Source organism: Aythya marila (genome assembly GCF_965140915.1).
Source record: "Aythya marila genome assembly, chromosome: 1".
Taxonomy (NCBI): Eukaryota; Metazoa; Chordata; class Aves; order Anseriformes; family Anatidae; genus Aythya; species Aythya marila.
In genome coordinates, this window is record NC_139042.1 from 204,891,964 (window position 1) to 204,909,613 (window position 17,650).

The following is a 17,650-nucleotide window of genomic DNA, read 5'->3' on the forward strand; positions in this document are numbered from 1 at the left end:
ATGAGCATTTTGGAAGGAGAGCTTGCAGGGAGGGGGTGTGATAAGACAATTAATGACAGGCAGTGTTATTTCTGATCTGGAGGTATCCTTTCAAGGACAGGTGTTTAATACTGAGGAGCACACTTAATGCCTTAAAGGCAATCATCCTCTCTGTGCAATTAGGGCCTGGCTTACAGCCCTTAAGTGCAAGCTTCAGTTTATGTAGGTGCTTAAGAGTTTTTGTTTTTCTCTCCCCTAGGGCCACTGAAGCCATTTCTCCTGCCTGGAGTGCAGAGCACTCTGCAGAGGCAGGGACATGTCCTTATCCCCACTGGCAGAAAGCAGAGAGGTGGCACTTGGGAGGAAGGACTGCAGCCAAGGAAAAAATGCAGATGAACCCATGCGGTGCCTAAGGAGCACCTGAAAATGAGTTTTCATCAGGTTAGTTCATCCACCTAAATGCTAGTCGTGGGCTTTTAAGGATATCCAGAGGTCAGGATGTTACCAGCAGCTACACCCAGGCTGAACTGGGATGTAGATACTGGAAAAGTCCCAGTGCTCACCCCGAGCTACCCAGCTGCAGCTACGTACACCGATTGGAAAACCAGGAGGGTTTCAGTCCTGCAACTCCGTTATGTCTCAGCCATCGTGTCCCTGGCAGACCACGAACGCTGGGCTTGCTCGTCAATGAATTAGCACTAATTAATGAGCCTGCCTGGTCACATTGCAGTGGAAGAGGTGGGGAGCCTTTCCTAATTCCGGTTACAGAGGGGCCAGGACCTTGCTCAGAGCAGTGGAGATTTGAACTCGGTTGCTCTCCATTAGCCTGAGGAGCACGGCCTCAGATGTCTCTGGTCACTTCCACCACTGACAACAATCACGAGAAATACCAGCCACATCACTGGAGTGAGCTCCCCGCTCTGCTTTCGCCTGAGCTGCCTCACGTAGCAAGATAATATGACATTTCTCTCTATTAAAGTGTCTTTCACCCCAGAGCACGGCCAGCTTTGTCGGAGAGACAACAGTCAGGCCGTGAAGGGATGGAGAAAGGGGAGGGAGGAGGGTTTAGGGGGGAGATGTGCAAATCACAGAGCTCAGCTGCAGAAATCCTAAGCCAGCACCCTACCCCTTGTCCAAGTGATATCCCCAATAAAACCCTCCATCCATTTGGGCTTCCCAAGCTGGCAGAGGACGCTGGTCATCTCTTCTCGAAGTGCTTGGCCCAGCAAGTCCCTCCAGCACACGCTGCACACACACGCTGCCATCCAACACAAACTGATGTGACCAATTATACAAATAGAGAGCTGGCAGGCACAGCCTGTTTGCTCCGTCTCAGCGTCTCCAGTGAGCATTCCCAGAGAGGCATTTCCCTATTTCTGAGGCTACTGCTTCTGCACAGGCTGCTCCCTGTCACTTTTTTTTAGGATTCCTGCTCTTCTTTACAGAGGAAGAAGAGGAAAACAACATTAAAAGTTGGCCAAAAAGTGGTCCTCAACTGACTATGAGCCCTTTGGATCAGGAACATAAGCCTGTGTGATTTGGGCTAAAGGAGCGCCTGCAAAGCTTTTATGCGTGGTATATCCAGTCGAGATGAACAAAAGTCCCTATTGTACAAGCATGAGTGGCATTGACCTCGCAGAGGTTCACTTTGGATAGCCCTGCTGGCAAGCAGCGGCGCTCTGAGGTCTCATGAAACCGATAGCTCGTTCCTGTGACTCTGAGTCATTCCCCAGGGAAAGCGGCAGGCTCATGCCATGGCCAGCCCCACCAGGAGAAACAAGCACACGCTGTGTGTGCAAAATGTCAAGGCAGCAGCACCGCGTGGACCACCTTCCACATGCTCCTCTCCCTTAGGGCTAAGCAAGCGTTAGCACTCCTTTTTTTTCCCCAACCTTTTCCTTCTAAGGGAAATTGTAGGGGGAATGATAGAAAGAGATGATAACCCCTGCCTTTTGGTTGATAAAGTGATTCTTTTTTCCTTTGAAAGAGACTTTTTTTCCAGCAACTCCATCCCATGTCCTTTTTAAATGACTCTATTTTGCTGTTCCCCATGATAGAGAGGAATGCAGTAGCAAGGCTGTTATTCCCTCTCCCTGCAACAGTTGGGAACATCGGGCACAACACTTGGATCCGGGAGTCCCTGAGCTGTAAATGAGCTGCAAGTCACGTTTTCCTGTGCCTTAGCTGCCCCTCCTGTAAAACAGGGGTAATGTTCTCCCCAGCTTGGTGTCTCAGAAGTGCTCTGTCAGACCTGTGTGTTGCTGGAGAGGAAAATAATGACACACATTTTCTGTAGGAAAATTATGGCCACTCCATCATCAACAGCAGCCTCTCCAGGAGTCAAATTGTGCTTTATACCATATGCACTCAAGCTAGAAATGGCTCTTCCTGACCTGGTGGTACAGAGCATGGATCAGTCTCAACATCTAGAATGGGCAGGGGGAAAGAGGGAAGCAGGAAGGAGTAGGAGAGCAGAGTCCACGTGAGGAACAGACATACGGAGGAGATGCAGACCTCTCAGGGATCCAGGCAGTGGTAACCACAAGGATATTTTGGAGAGTTGCTAATTTAAATGTGGCTTGAAGCATCAGAAGGGGAAGCCTTCATGGCTGAGTTACTTGTCAGACAATGACTTGAGTCCCAAATGCCCCACCTTGCCTGCCCTCTGTTAGCAAAGTGGTGGAAAAATATTGCCCAGCTCTTTGTACAACGCCTTTTGTTAGCTGGTCAGCTTCAAAAAAACATTTCTGCTCTCTCCCACCTGACAACGCTGCCATGAAAAACAGGAAGAGATTGAACACAGTAATTTAAGCAGTCAAACTCCATTTCCTGCCAAAAGGAAAAGAAAATACCGGCGAAAGGCAGAAACCAGGCGATAGTTGGGGACAGACAATTTGATTATCTTGGGCAGATATTTGCACTGTGTATCCGGTAAGAGCTGCAGCGGTGGAGGTGACACCTTTTCATTTCAGGGACTGCAGTCTGTTAGGCTGCAGAGCGGCGGGTGATGCTGGGAGGCAGATCAGGCTGGCGAGGACGCTGGGATCTCCCCAGGTTACAGCCCTGGGTTGCAACCAGCTCCTAAGCCAGCAGTTGGTCCCTTCAGTTCATCCCTTCCCCCAGAAATGGTCCCTTCACACCTCCATCTTCCTCCCAAACTACCTTTTTTTATGTTTCTAAACAAATTCAGCATTTCCATCAATGGTTAGTTACAAAGTTTATGATGTGCATTCGAACCCCAATCTTCTTTACCCAACATAAAGATTGTTTTCTGCCTTTATAAGCATTTTTTCCCTCTAGACCAGCTCTACCTTCTACCAACACCTTGAGAATCTGTACAGCCTCACTCCCTCTGCTCCACAGACCGATGCACCACACTGCACCGCAAAAGTGGTTGCTTTTGGTGGCACACAACGCTTTTGGGAGATAGTCAAAGGGAACAAAAGTGCTCTCAGGGGCTATATAAGTAGTAATGGCTTCAGTATCAGGAAAGGAGATTTAGATTAGATGTGAGGGAAAGCTCCCTAGCAGCAAAGACAGATCATGTAGGGAGAGAGGGGAGCCTCCATCGCTGGAGGTTAAGAACAGGTGAGACAAACATCTGTCAGAAATGTTATAAGTAAGGCAGAAGGGCAAATCAGATGACCTCATAAGACTCTTTTTTTTTTTTCCCAGCTTCATTTTTCTCTGGTTATATGACTTTCTAAGCATTTGGGGTCAAATGTGCTGTTTAAATATAAGCTGTTATCCTGCATTTGCAAGGTACGGGCAGAGAGGAAAACCAGAGGTATTACCTGAAACTATTCATCACTTTGGTGAACATCACCAATTTGCAAATCAACTGCCCAGACATAAAAATCCATCTATTTTTCCTGATCTATGCTGAAGATTAAGAGGAGGACAGCTGTGGCAGAAGGATAGGAGAGGAACAAGCATCAAGGATTGTCTATTCACCTCTGGTTTTTCACAGGTCAGGCCTGACCGTGCATCAAGATGTGAGGACAGTGATGAGCCCAGCTCCATAATCCACAGTCTTAGAGTTGGTATCTCAGAGAAGGGCTGGAATATGTCCTCTAAGAGTATTTCTCTGCGATGCTCAGTGGGGGTATCCCACAGTTTCTTTCCACCCTTCTGCTCCCTGCCCAGTGTACCAGCTGTAACTATTCGCATGCAGGATTTTGGCTGCTGGAAGCAGGGCAGCAGAACTGAACTTCAGGTTCACAGGCAGGTTGAGCCTGCACCAGCAGAAACACATTTGATATCTACAGAAAAAAAAAAAAAAAAAAAAAAAAAAAAAGAAAAAAAAAAGGAAAAAAAAAAAGGAAAAATCACACTGGTAGCTTTGTAATTGGTTTTATAGCTGCTGCAAATCCATGTTCTAAAAGGCAGAGCAGCAGTACTGGTGGCTGGCTAGCAAGCAGGACATCAGCAAAGGAGACGAGGTCCTCACGGACATATGCCCAGGCTCCAAAATACTTCTCCAACCACCAAATATTTTCCAAGCTTAGCGGCTGGACTCTGCAATCCTTACAGCAGCCAAGTCACTAATACCTTGTCCCTCGGGCAGCACAGCTGATCTCAAGCAGGGCTTGCCAGCAGCTCTAAGTAGACTCATTTAAGGATAGCACAGCCCATTTAGTTACCTTTTCAGACCCCTGTTTTTTTCTCCAAGGATCTCCAGGCTCCTTTTCCAGCTGTGAGGAATTAGTATCTCTGATTCACAGTCACAAAGATGCTCTTACAGTTTTCCCTACTGTGTCACTCAGTCCCTGATTCCTTGTCCTCTCCCCAGTCTCTGCAGCACTGTCCCTCCAAATTCAGCCTGATTTATCCAGGATTCACCCCAAGGGACAGAGGAAAGCTGTTGGCCCTTTTTCCTCTTTCTAAAGCCACAGAAGCCATGTGATTGATGGGTTTCAAAATTCTCGATTTGACAGGTCCTGTGTTGCAAGCATTAGCATGGAGCATGAGCAGAGCAGATTTGCAAATACAAGGAGAGGCTTAAGAGCCCAGGAAAGTGACTCCAGTGGGAAGCTCCCAGCCTAAATCTAAAGGCAGTTTTTTGAATGTGCAGCAGCCTTGAGGCTAAACAAAAATAAATAAATAAATAATAATCAAAGCCGGATCCGGGCACAAGACTTTCTCCCTGTGCAATGCTGCACAGGGAGTTTCACTACTGGCACAGGCCTAGACAGAAGAAATCCCACTAAAATGAAAGGGTTTGTCCCTCTGCACCTTCAGTGTAGGAGTGTGAGAGCACTGCAGTGTTGTGCAATGACGCTGAGGGTGCTGGTACAGAGAGGAATTAGGACAGGGTAAGGCAGAATCGATCTCCCTGCAATGAAATTTCCATCTGCCTTCCTCTTAGCGTGTCCTTGTCCTATAAAGGAGCAACAGCAGGGATCCCCCAGCAAAGAATGCTTGAGTACAAAGGACAGCATGAGTGATCCTGTATCCCAAGCCCTGACTCTGCCATGAGATGATTTGGGCAGGAAAGCGCCCTGGTGTTTCTCCATATTCCCTTTGCTCAGTCTTAAACTTGCCTCTTACTTGAAAGAGCTAATTAAGGAAGGAAATCAAAGCCCAGAGAGGCGGTTAGTGCAGCAGCCGGGGTGCAGTGCTGGCTATAATGCTGATTTCTGCGCATGGTATCAAAGCCAGCCGCATACTGCCGGGGCTGAGGCAGATTTCCGCAATGACACTTCACTGAACTGGTGGAATAAACCAAGACAATTTCTTAAGACCATTTGTAGGTCAGGTAGACCAACCTCTTCCCCAGACCTGCACTTCAATCTTGCAGCATTTAATCCTTGATCTGTAGCCAGGCCTTAATTTTTCAGTGCACAGACACTGCAGAGCTGGCTAGAAACAGGAAGACGAGGGACTTTGATGGTTAATGACCAGCGCTCCTCAGACACAGAAGAAATGAAGCCCTGGCTTCACAAAGCTCCGGGAACAAATCCTGCTCCAACTCTAGCCCAGAGAGATAAAATTCCACCATCAGACACAGAAACCAGCACAAGCAGCTGACTTTATCTAAGTACTGTTTCGGTTTAGGCTTGAGCCAAAACTGCAGAAGGAAACGTGATTTCACCCCTGATGAATTGCACAGTGAAATAACAACAACAGACCAATTCCTTTTAAAGATTTTAAGGTCCCTTAGCATAATCTGTCAAAAAACATAAGATTGCTGGGAAGGTCAGAAAGTGATACATTCCCCAGCTCTTCCATGGCAAACTGAGGCATGGAGTGGTTAAAGTAGGTGGTCTGGTGAGCCAGAGGCAGAGCCAGGACTGGGACAAGGCAGCTTCAGTTCCTCGCTCTAGCCACTGAGCCACACTTTAAGCTCTGTGAGCACATGAGGAGGTTAAACTCGGGTGGGTAGAGGCTTGACTTACCGCACTGCTACAGGGAATATCCTTGACTTTGAGCCAGGCCAGATCTAACGTCCCCTCTCCCCTGTAGCAGGACTGCAGCCTGTCCTTGATGCGATCGTTGATCTTTTTCAGGACAAAGATGCAAAGAGCGGACTCATCCAAGGACTTCATCTTCCTTTTCTGCCCCTTGGAGAAGACTGTGAAGAGGATATCATCCTCAGGGCCTACACCCAAAGACCTCGCCAAAATGGCTCCAGCCTTGGACAAGTAGGCCGCCTGGAGCAACCGGTACTCAACCCCATTCTTCTCACAACCAATGGGCACCTCGACATAGGAGTTAAAAGCTGTGTCCTCCTTGCACAAACGGACCAGCTTAGAGGTATAGACCTGCTCCTTTGTGGTGGAGCCAGGTGGTGAGATCATCTCAGGCTGCAGAGTTAGGAAATAGACAAAGTTTCCGCTGCTGAAGCCATAGATGTAGTAGATATCAAAGTCAGGTATGATGGTAAAGGTGTCTGAGGGGATTTTAATCATGGAGGCCACAAACTCATCGTGGAAAACGTATGCAAACATCCCATCTGCCTCAGAGTTCTTGGTTAGCTTTCTGCTGGAAATAGTGGGGAAATACTCAGGCTTGCCATCCACAGCAGTGGCAATGAACAACTTGTCATCCATGTTGCTATAAGAAACGATGACTCCAAAAACAGAGCCGCTCTCGTTGACACCGGAGAGGTAATGCTCCTTCTTGTGGAAGGGCTCGCCCAGCTTGAAGAGGTCATCCAGCCTCAAAAGCTTACAAATGCCCTGGTAAAGGCTCCCACAGGCTATCAATCGATTCTCCTTGTAGTCTATGAGGAGCATTTTGTTGATGTTGTTAGTGGGTGTCAAGGGTTCATTGCAGGTTTGGACTATCCTGGGAGGATAACACTTGGGATTATCTTCATCGGGACCAGTCTGGTGGGTCACCAGGACCTTCAGGTCACTGGAGAGTTTGTAGATCCTGTTGACAGCTCCCAGGTAAATGTGCCCAGTTCTTTCATCAACAACCAAGTGGTTGAAGTTCCCCTCTGCTTGGTCTCCGGTGAAAGTGATGAAGGGCCTCTTTGGGAGGGGTGGCTGCTGCCTACCAAGAGGCGACACCGTGGCAGATAACAGGAGGTGAGAAATCAGGCAAGTCCACTTCCACATGGCTGGTGACATGTTTAGAAAGATTTGTATTCCCAAGGGAACAAAGACTGAAAGCTGTAAGTGTCTTCAAAACACCAATTCCCTGGCAGATTTTGTCCTACAAGCAAAGAGAAAAGAAAACAAAAGTACGTTACTATGGAGTATTCCTTCCTCCTCCCTCCTTCACAACCATGCCATCATCAGAGCATATTTAATTGCTAATCCTCCTTTTCTCGTCTCTGAGCTCTCTACTTACAGCCAGCACAAAGGGAGCCCTCCTGACAGAAAAGATGCTGGTAGAAAGAGCAGAAATCACATAGCAGAATAACAAATCAGTGCCCTCTTAACCTCTGCTACACACACGTGTGCCCCATGGTGCAGCACAGGAATTCACTGGAAGCCAGAGCAGTGCAGAAGGCTAATGGTAGAATCATCAAGCAACATTACTGTTTGCACTGCCAACTTTGACCCAGTTGTGTATTTGCTAAGACAGGACGGGAGAAGGATTATTCTCCCGGTCTTCTGGATGAGGGACTGAATTCTGGAGAAGGTCAGGGACCTGCCTACAGGGACAAGTCCAGATGGATGCTGAGCTCTTTTGCAGCTCTTCAAGTTTGCCAGGAAGAAACCAGCTCTGGTCTGACATTAGCATCCTTTCAGGGAGACGCTGGTTCAGAACAGGCCTGTTTGAACAGGCTCTCTGTGGCTACCAGATCAAAGCTGCCACATGCCAGCCCAGCTTGGAGTACAGATGTAGGAGCTGCAGTTTGCCAGCCTTCAGAGCCACATCTACGAAGGGCACACAGCCAAGCACAAAGCAAACTGAGTACCAGGTCCCCTCCCTCCCTTGGGCCATCACCACAAGACTGCTCTTCACCCACTGCACAGCCAAGACAGCATTGTCTAAAAGAGAGTTCTGCTGGGCAATTTGGAGGAGAGAGAATAAAGGGGCTGCCTAATTATTAGCAATAATAAAGTCTAAAGGCTTCATTATTAGCAATAATAAAGTCTAAAGGAGCTTTCTTGCTCCACTCAGTCTCTTAAAATCACCCAGGTTTTAACTGGGGTGGTGAAAGCTACATGGACTTCGAACAGCTGCTCTAATTTGGTGAGTGTATCACCAACACCCCATCCTTGTGCCTTGGAAATACATCATCCCATTCAAGACATCCACATGCTCCCTGTTCCTCCTCCTCCTTTTCATGGTTGCTTCTGTACCAAGAGAAAATTTGGCCTTGTATGGCCCCACAGAGCACCTGGAGGATGGAGTCCTGCCACCTTGGGTCCTGCCAGCCAAGCTCTTTGCTAAGTGCTGACTGCACAACCCTTGTTACAGGTGGCCAGGCTAGAGCACATGGGTCTTCCCTCCCTCCCTCCCTCTTTAACATCCATATCAGAATTGCACAGAATTCTTCTTGCTTTTAAAAAGAAAACAAGTCAACCCCCAGCCTCAGAGATCTTTGTGATTTGGGTGCACTTCTGCAGGCCAGTGTCCTCCCATTTCTCACAGAGAGCTTTTGCTGAAAACAGGGGTGTAACTTGCTGAGCAAAGGTGATGACAGCAAGCCCTGTGCAAGGAGGAGACAAGGGAAAATCACTGTTTGCAAATCCCAGCAGGGAGGAAGGGGTGGTAGTGACACCGGTCTGGCATTCACAGCTCTTTCAAATCTGTGCAACTCTGCCAGCGCCAGCGGAACTGAAAATTTTACTTCAAGGAATAACAAAGAGAATAAATCCTATCTTCTTTTGACCTGCAGACTGATTAGATCTGATAGTGGAAAGGGTAAGTCTGGGCTTCCAGAGCATCCACCACTTTCATGCCACCCCAAATATTTCAAAGTTCTCACAGGAGGCAGAATTTCAAAGCAGCTGTATGATCGCCTTCACCTCCCACTGCCCTCCCTACCACAGCAGCCGCAGGCATTGGATAGATGACAGCCAAAGGTCATTTCACATTTACTTTAGGCATGTTTATCCTGCTCTGCTTTGCCTTTCTGGTCAAGCAAATATTTAATAAAATCAAGCTTATACTGCAGAGTTCGCAAGACTGTCTTGCGAGCTGGAGAGGATTTGCTCTACAGGAATACGCAGGCCAGTCACGTAGGTTTTTAATAACCTTTATTATGATAGATAGAACAGTGATGGGTTGAGCTCTCCTACACAAGCATTCCTCTTTCAAAAGAGGCCATCCTTGAGAGAGCGGCAGAAGAGGGAAGCTGTCCCTGTTTGAGTCCTGTGTTCAGAAACATCACGTGGCGACCCTGAACACCAGCTCCCTTCGCTTATGACTTATGATCCATATTTCTAAGAGACACTGGTTTGATCAGGCACTAGGCAGGTCTAGAAAGAAATTATTGTTTTGAAGTACAAAAAAGATAGCTATTTTACCCCTCTATTTTACCGTATTTTGCTCCTCTTAGCCCTGCAGAGTCAGCACAGCTGCAGGACAGGGAAATGGGAACTGCCGTGACCCCGAGACTGAAGAGGCAACCAAAAACCCCTCTTCTGCAACAGGAGCTGTCTGCCCAAAGATTGTTACAGAGCCCAAAAACTGAGTTATATCAACAGGAGGAAATATCCCCTTTAAAATAAACAGTCAACTCAACTTAAGAGGAGATGCGCTCGAGATGTGAAATCTTCGAGGCCCAACCAAGTGAGAATTGTGACCAACTTTGAGATGTGCCTGTCACTTACAGGGGGAGAGGGAGGTGAGGGAAACCTTCCTCCAGGTAATGACAGCAAATTTGGTCTGGAAACTATAGTGACCCCAGGAAGGTTAGGTGAGGAATCCCTTTTGCAGCAGACAAGGACACTTCGAAAATAGCAAATCTCCAGGGAAAAAGTTATTCACCTGCAGTGGGAAAAGCCTAGACATTTTACCAGCACTGACAGCCACCAAGCAAGCCCAGAAGCAGCCTTTCAGAAGGAAGGAGGGAGCCCGGAGCTGTCTTGATATCTTCCACCAGCAGTTTGAGAGACCTTAGGAGGAAGGTTTTTCTCTTTGAACACTTCTGGCGTTTCCCTTCTCACCCGTCTGCTCACTTTTTTATTCCTGCATCCTGGAGTCCCAGTCGGTACTTGGGCCTCTCAGGGCTATCATTTATAATTTGGCTTAATTATTAAATAACAGCAGAGGGCAGAGGCAAGGAGGATTGGTTGTTTAGCCTGCAGAATAGAGCAGGGTTTGCACTAGTCCTTAGAGGATGCACCAAGAAGAAGGGGGTTTTATGCATGCGTCTTTTTATTGCTCACATTTGGATAGTGGGAAATCATAGCAGCTGGGAAGACAAATAATGCAGTGCCGTAGACATACCCAGTCTTTTAAGCTGCTCAGTCGTCAGCAGTCTAATTAAGTTATAAGAAAAATAAACAAAAGGCCAAACTGAGCGGGCAGTGAGGTTTGGCTTAGGCTCTGATCTCGGCATTCCCAAAATAAACCCAAACCACCACCCCACACTGACCACATTCCCTCTCCTCCCCCCCCACAAAACGTGGCTGACAGAGATGCCACGACCCAGTGCAGGGCTCCTGTGTGAGACCAGACTGTCCTTCTGAGCAGAGCTACGTGGCTCCTGCCACAGCAGCCTCTTCAGCAACACATTCAAGGTCCCTGGAAAGGTCACACAGCTTCTACAGCCCCAGGGATGTGTAGCAAATGATGTTTTGGTAGAAAACAGCCCTCCTTTTTCTCCATCTATCAGGAACGGCTGCCCCTCTGCTCTGCTGGACTCTTCACATGCAGCAGCTGTGCTGAGGGGATGCAATGGGCCATAACAATGCCCTACAAGTTTTCCTTTGAGATTGGGTCTCCCAGGTGAATATCTTCATCTCTCCAGCGCATGAAAGGGCAGAGAAATTGCCTCCTTCTTTAACCATGCTAAGGAAGTGATGCTACACAACCTTCATGACATTCAGCAGTCCTGAAGGAAGATATTATTCTTTTATTCAGAAGAGGAGCTACACCAGGTGTGAACCTAGATTGGACATGAAGGCGGCACAGAGGAAGCCTCCTCCCAAATCCATCTGGTTCAGACAAGGCTCCATCCATGCTCAGCACCAGGTATATCAGCGGATGGTTTTTGAGTCAGCTCTCCCAAAGGTCTCACACCACCCTCCTGCATGTAGAACTAGGGTCTCCACTCTATGGCTTGCAAATGACACATTGCCCGTAACACTCCTTGTTTTTGCACAATTTGGTTTAAAAACTTGTTTTTTCCTCAAGGACAGCAAGTTATGGTGCCACCCTAGAGCACTGTTACTTGATTGCTGTTGTTGACCATTTCCAGCAAAAGTTGGAGACTAGTGAGTAAAAGAACACAGGTTGGTCTTGCTCTGACCCCTCTAGCAAACGATCCCAAGACTCTATGACATGCAACCCTATGGGCCCTGGACAAGAAAAAAAAATGGTTGCAAAAAACCCTAAGGGGAAGAAACTTTCCTAGCTTCTTTTAAATCAACTGGTGGTTGTTATTAGACGGGAAAGGTAGAGGGTGCTGAATATATCCTCAAAACCTAAGTCAAAAAGGACTATGTGCTATGTCTGAGGAAGTAGGAATAAAGCAGGAGTAAAGAGAACACAAAGGACTGGTCTGTGCAGTGAGAGAGAGAAGGACTTGGGTAGAAGAATATAGAGAGAAGGGAAAGAGATGTGGGACATTCGGTTTTGATGTCAATCTCATAAAAGCCACGCTCACGTCCCTCTATTAGAGACCACCACAAATTCACCCCACTGCAATTACAGCTCCAAAGGGGAACGTGTCCCTGGGTGCTGATGGGAGACAGCAGCATCTCACCGTTTGGTCCACACACACACAAGCCTCCTGCCACCAGAGGTGGCAGACAGATCCAAATCACCAAGTCCCCTGCCATCAGTGCCTTCTGCAGCAGGGACACCACAAGGTCAGCAGCAACATTTCCTGAGAACAGCCACACATGAGAGCCTGGCTGCAAAGAGCCATGGAAAAAAAACTACTCTGGGTCCAGCTCCAGCCAGGGACTCAGAGCAAAACACACATTTAAACCTAGAAGAGGACAAAAACAGGCCCAAAAACAGCTCCAGGAGGGGAACAAATCCACCACCCCCTCCTGCAGAGCAGGTCCAGCACCACCCCACGGTCCCAGTACATGGTGGAGCAGGCTCAGATGGACCCCAATGGGTTCTTCACCAGGGAGCACCTAGTTAGGAGGAAGCCAACAGCACCCAGAGCAATGCCAAGAGCACAGGCTCAGCGGTTAATGAAGCCCAGCATTAATCAGGCAGCACACTCCTCTGTTTGCTTTTGCTCTGCTCAGGCACAGCTATTCATTTGCTGGGACACGGGAGGCCACGCACAGATGCTGACAAGGCAGACGTCCAGCCATGGAGCCAGCACACAGCAATTCAGCACCAAGTGCAGCTACACAATCCCTTTAATCTCAGCTAAAGATTTTTTTTTTCCTGGCTTCCTTTAATAAACCCTGATTACCATGGATAGGCGCTTTTCTTTGGGAGCCGGCATGGCAAGAAAACCCATACAGACACATTGTCGACAACTCCCCTGACAAAGGCCGGCTTCTAACTTCAGCTAAATCCTTTCTCCCTGAACTTACAACCTGTCTGATGCCTTTTTGCAAAGCAGAAGCAAGTCTCTCTTTGAGGGCACCCAGCACCAGAGCATCTTTTCTTTGGAGCTCACCACAATGAACAGATCCCAGCACAAGCTGCAGCTTGTCCCAAATAGAGAGATTAATTTCAGCAACGGGTTGTTTGCAAGGCACTTAAGCCCCGGCGACACAACGTGGCATTCATTCATCACACAGATTATTCCATTCAGGCACTCGGAGGGTGCCCATCACCTTGTTACCTGTGCATCTGCCAGGAGCGTATTAAGTGAGAGGATTAACATTTGCCATGAGTGGGACTTTTATTCCTTTCTTCCTGATTCACCGTCTGAGAAAACTGCATGTGGATGCTGTTTCTCCCTGCGTTTCAGACTTGGTTTCCTACCAGCAAAATCAGGTCAGAGCTGCGCTCCTTTGTGCTTGGAAGGGAGACGGGAGAGGCTTGTAATGATTTCTTGGTTCCTCCAGGAATTTACTTACACAGAGACTCGAGTGAAAGAACACAAATAGTCAGTGCCACAGAAACAAGAATGGAGTTTTGAGGTCATGGAAATGACCTACAAATCCAGAGACCGGGGTTAAACTCTGTTTTCTGGAGCAGGCTTGCCTGTGAGTCTCCATGGGTGTGTTTCCCCTGCCACAATACAGGTTACTATTTCCCAGTCTCCCAAAATTATTCTGAGGACATCTATTAAAAATATTACTTATCACAGCACTGGGCAACACCCCAAACCATCAAAGAATTGTAGGAAAAGCACACCATGTCACAACAGTGCCTTACTTTGTTGATCCCAGTCTGAGGAGCATCTTTATTACAACAGATAGGTCCAAAGCACCAAGAAAAGTGGAGAATGCCAAAATGCAGAGTGACAGGTTAATTTCTGCCTCAAATTCTCATTCTTCTCCCCTGAGAAAGCCACCGTACACTCCTGGAGTTTTGCTTGCCCCACTACAAAATGTTTTTCTACTGCATTTCACTGAGGTGCAGCTCTCACGGGGATGGCAATGGCCAAGAAATTAAATGGCACTTGCAGCTCAGAAGACCCCAATCGAATTGTGACTTTAGACACAAAGAGTAATAACCACAGCCCCTGCCCCTAAAGGCATGATGCATATGGAAAAGCAAATGAACTGGGTTTCATCCCAGCAGGTTTTCCCGGCTGGTGTATCAAGTACATCATTGTAGGACAGCCATGAAGAAAATGACATTGTCTTCCTCGCAGGCTGCACCTACACTCGCAAATTCCCTTTAAGGCCTCGGGGGCTCTGAAAGGTGCTCAAATGAAGCCTTAAAATTTTCTGGACCTAGTCCAGAAGTGACCCCTAAAACCTTGCACAAGGGGCTCAGACCTCAGGTTCTCCCCTGAGCCAGCAGGCAGCTATTTTGTTTTTGGCAGAGGCTGCAGAACACAGTTTCTGTTGCATTGAATGCCAGTGGGTGGATGTTTCCCCCTGCTTTGCAATCTTAGGAAGATCTGTGAGACACAATTCCTCTCTCTCAGGCTGAAGTCTTGTAATTAGCACTGTATAAATCCATGAAGAGCCAAATCTCATAAGACAGAGACCATACTTCAGCTGTCTCCTGAAAGCCTGGCACAGAGAACAACTCCAAATTCACAGTGACTTTGTGATCCCTGGCTATTTCACTCTCTAGATCTACATGAGGCACCAGCAAGGATAAAACATGGGGCTTGCAGGAAAAACAAAACCTTTAAACCTTGATCTACTGCTTGCTGGAGCACCGAGATCTATATTTGGAGCTGCAGAAACCACTTGCAAAGAAGCCAGGAGAGAATCCCCAATCTTCAAAGCCTGCGATTTTACTACATATTCAAAAGGCAGCTGGAGCAGAGCAGCCTAAGCATAGGGTAAAAGCAGTAGGATGGGAAAAATCAAAAATGATACCATGATGGGGAATAAAGCTTGGAAATTAAGCGGGACAAAGATCCAGTGTATTTGCTGGGTAGGATCAGACTTTCTGCAAACAGGATGAGCCTCAATAACCAGTTACCTGTGCTTGATGGCTCAGAGATGCTCACTCATATAATGACTGCAAAATTGCCCAGCTTAAAATGATTAATGCAGAGCAAGGGTACTCGCCGAGATCCAGGATCCTCTGGAGTAAGGACCATCAATCCTGCAAAAAACCTTACGCTGAGAAATAGGCTGAACACACAGCAGGAGCAGGAACAGAAAGAAAATGCCATTAACGGTCCTGTATTGCTGGGAAGGAACAGAGAGAGGGACGGTGATTTCTCTTCAGTGACACAGGGTTTGCAGCACAGGCAAGAACAGAAACTCCCGTAATGCTTTATTCAGCATAAAATTTCCTCCTTTCATTCTGTGGCAGGTATCCAAACTGTTTTGGAGCACCAGCCCCTGGCCGTGGAGAGGGTCAGTGGAAAGAAAGATCTGAGGCAGCAAATCCTTCAGCCTCATCTTCCCACGTGAAAGGCTAAGGACAGGGATTAGTGAGTACAGTCCCATAAAGCAGGGATGGCTGGACCATCTCACATCTCAGCCAGCTCCTGAGTCCAACACACACATTATCACTAGCGGGAAGAAGCAGTGCTGACTGGCATTTTCCCTTCCGATCCTAAATAAAAACTTTAGTCTACTGAAGCCATTAGCGATATTTTTATGGTGACGTCCGTACTGGGGATCATGGAAAAAAATATCAGATTTCTTGTTTCATACTAATTCTGACCAAATTCAGAAATGCTTCTGAGTAAGTCTTGGTGCCCCCATGAACCTCCTGGGCAGACACATGCCATGGATTTTATCACTCTGCCTTTAACGTGACAGCTCTTCCACCATCTGTTCCGTCCTTCAACCCCTGAGCAGGTCACATGAAGGACAGTCTTCTTCCATGCTTCTGTAACACCTAGGGCAATTAGGTCCCAAACTCATTAGTTCATAACCTCATGAATCAAAGAATGGTTTGGGTTGGAAGAAACCTTAAATGTGATCTCATCCCAGCCCCTGCCATGGCAGGGACACCTCCCACCAGCCCAGGCTCCCCCCAGCCCCATCCAGCCTGGCCTTGGGCACTGCCAGGGATGGGGCAGCCGCAGCTCCTCTGGGAAACTTGTGCGTGTAAAGTCTTTACTTCATTCCACTTTAAAGTATCCTATTTTTTTTCTGGCCCTGTGGGCTTGAAAAGATGTTGTTAAGAGATCTCAGAAGTCTGCCAATTCCATATTTCTGCCCCAAAGTTCACCATCTCCAAATTCCAGGTGTCTTCTGAGATTGCTACAAAACATAACTTCATCTTTACAAATGGAAAACTACAGTGGGAAATAGATACTTTCTGAACAATATTAATCTACTGCATGCTTTACTTGGTCCTCCTTAGCAAAAGTAATAAAAACTACATTAAAATTGTTTATAAATTGCAACTGTACTGCCATAAGAGAACTTCTTGTTAAGTTCTAAACAAAGCACTGCTCAGTGCAGCTTCTGTGTTCAAAGATTCCCCCTGAGAAAAAAAATATCTGAGATGAGCCCAAACGAGAGATGTCCTTTCAGAGGACTTCCCCTCAGAGTGCTTTGGCTAAAACCTTCCATCCCCACTTGACTTGGAGCTTTTTGAGATGTCACCCGATCCAGAAGGCAAACAAAGTGGCAAGGCTCTGATGGAGAGCCCAATGCTTGCTCTAGCAGAGACCTCCAGCTGAGACACAATTTCAAGCCCAGCAGCAGCAAGGGGGATTGACTACTTGTTCTGCTGATAGCTGTAATGAGGCGGTATGGACACAGCCCTGATAAGCAGCAGCTTTGTGATCATTTGGGGGGGGGGGGGGGGAGCAAGGGAAGAAAAAAAAAGAAAAAACAGCAGTTAGACATCCATCCCTGAAGTCAGTACCACCACAGTCCCATAAAACCTCATTTTACAGGCTGGGAAGAAGACAAAAGAAGACCACAAGCAGCACTTTCAGCAGAGAATCAATAGCACAACTCCTCCTCTTCCAAATAAATAACTACAACAACAATAATAACACGAGCAAACTATTTCAAACTTGTCCATAATTTTCTCTTCCAGTGACTTTTTTCGCTGCAAGGCAGAGGACAAGCTAGCTGCTGCCAAGACATACATAGGCCAATGGGAAGTTATTCTTAGAGCCCTGCCCAGCTGTTGCTGCAGGATAACTAGCTCCTAATTATGCCTCGAGATATCACTGAGCTAGACAGGGCACCTATGGCCAGGATCTGATCTAGGCAAGAGACAGGATTGTGTTAATACAGGCCAAAAAAAAGATAATCACATTGCTCTGTTTGTTAACAGGAAGATTAGAAGAGACCTGATGTCGTATACATAAACCCAGGCTGCGTTTGCAAGGGGATACACAAATGTGTCCTGTACAGCATGCAGGCATTTATTTTTGCACAGAATTAGGCGATTTCTCTACACCCAGTTCAGGGCAGGTATGCATACATAATTACACCAGGCATTAACAGCAACACCTATAGCTCAGGTTGCCTGCCATGTTCTATAGCAGGACTCGGATTTAAGGTCCTCATTACCT

General features: G+C 47.3%; 1 protein-coding gene across 1 annotated transcript in view; it reads right to left on the reverse strand.

Annotated features, from left to right (window-relative positions):
• PLXNA4 (plexin A4) overlaps positions 1 to 7,556 on the reverse strand; it is a gene marked incomplete at its 5' end in the record, with an annotated part of 374,119 nt that extends 366,563 nt beyond the window's left edge. The window contains one exon of the mRNA XM_082765856.1: positions 6,378 to 7,556. Coding sequence (XP_082621982.1) covers positions 6,378 to 7,556 — 1,179 coding nt within the window. The remainder of the gene's footprint in view (positions 1 to 6,377) is intronic.
• Positions 7,557 to 17,650: the final 10,094 nt, after the last annotated feature.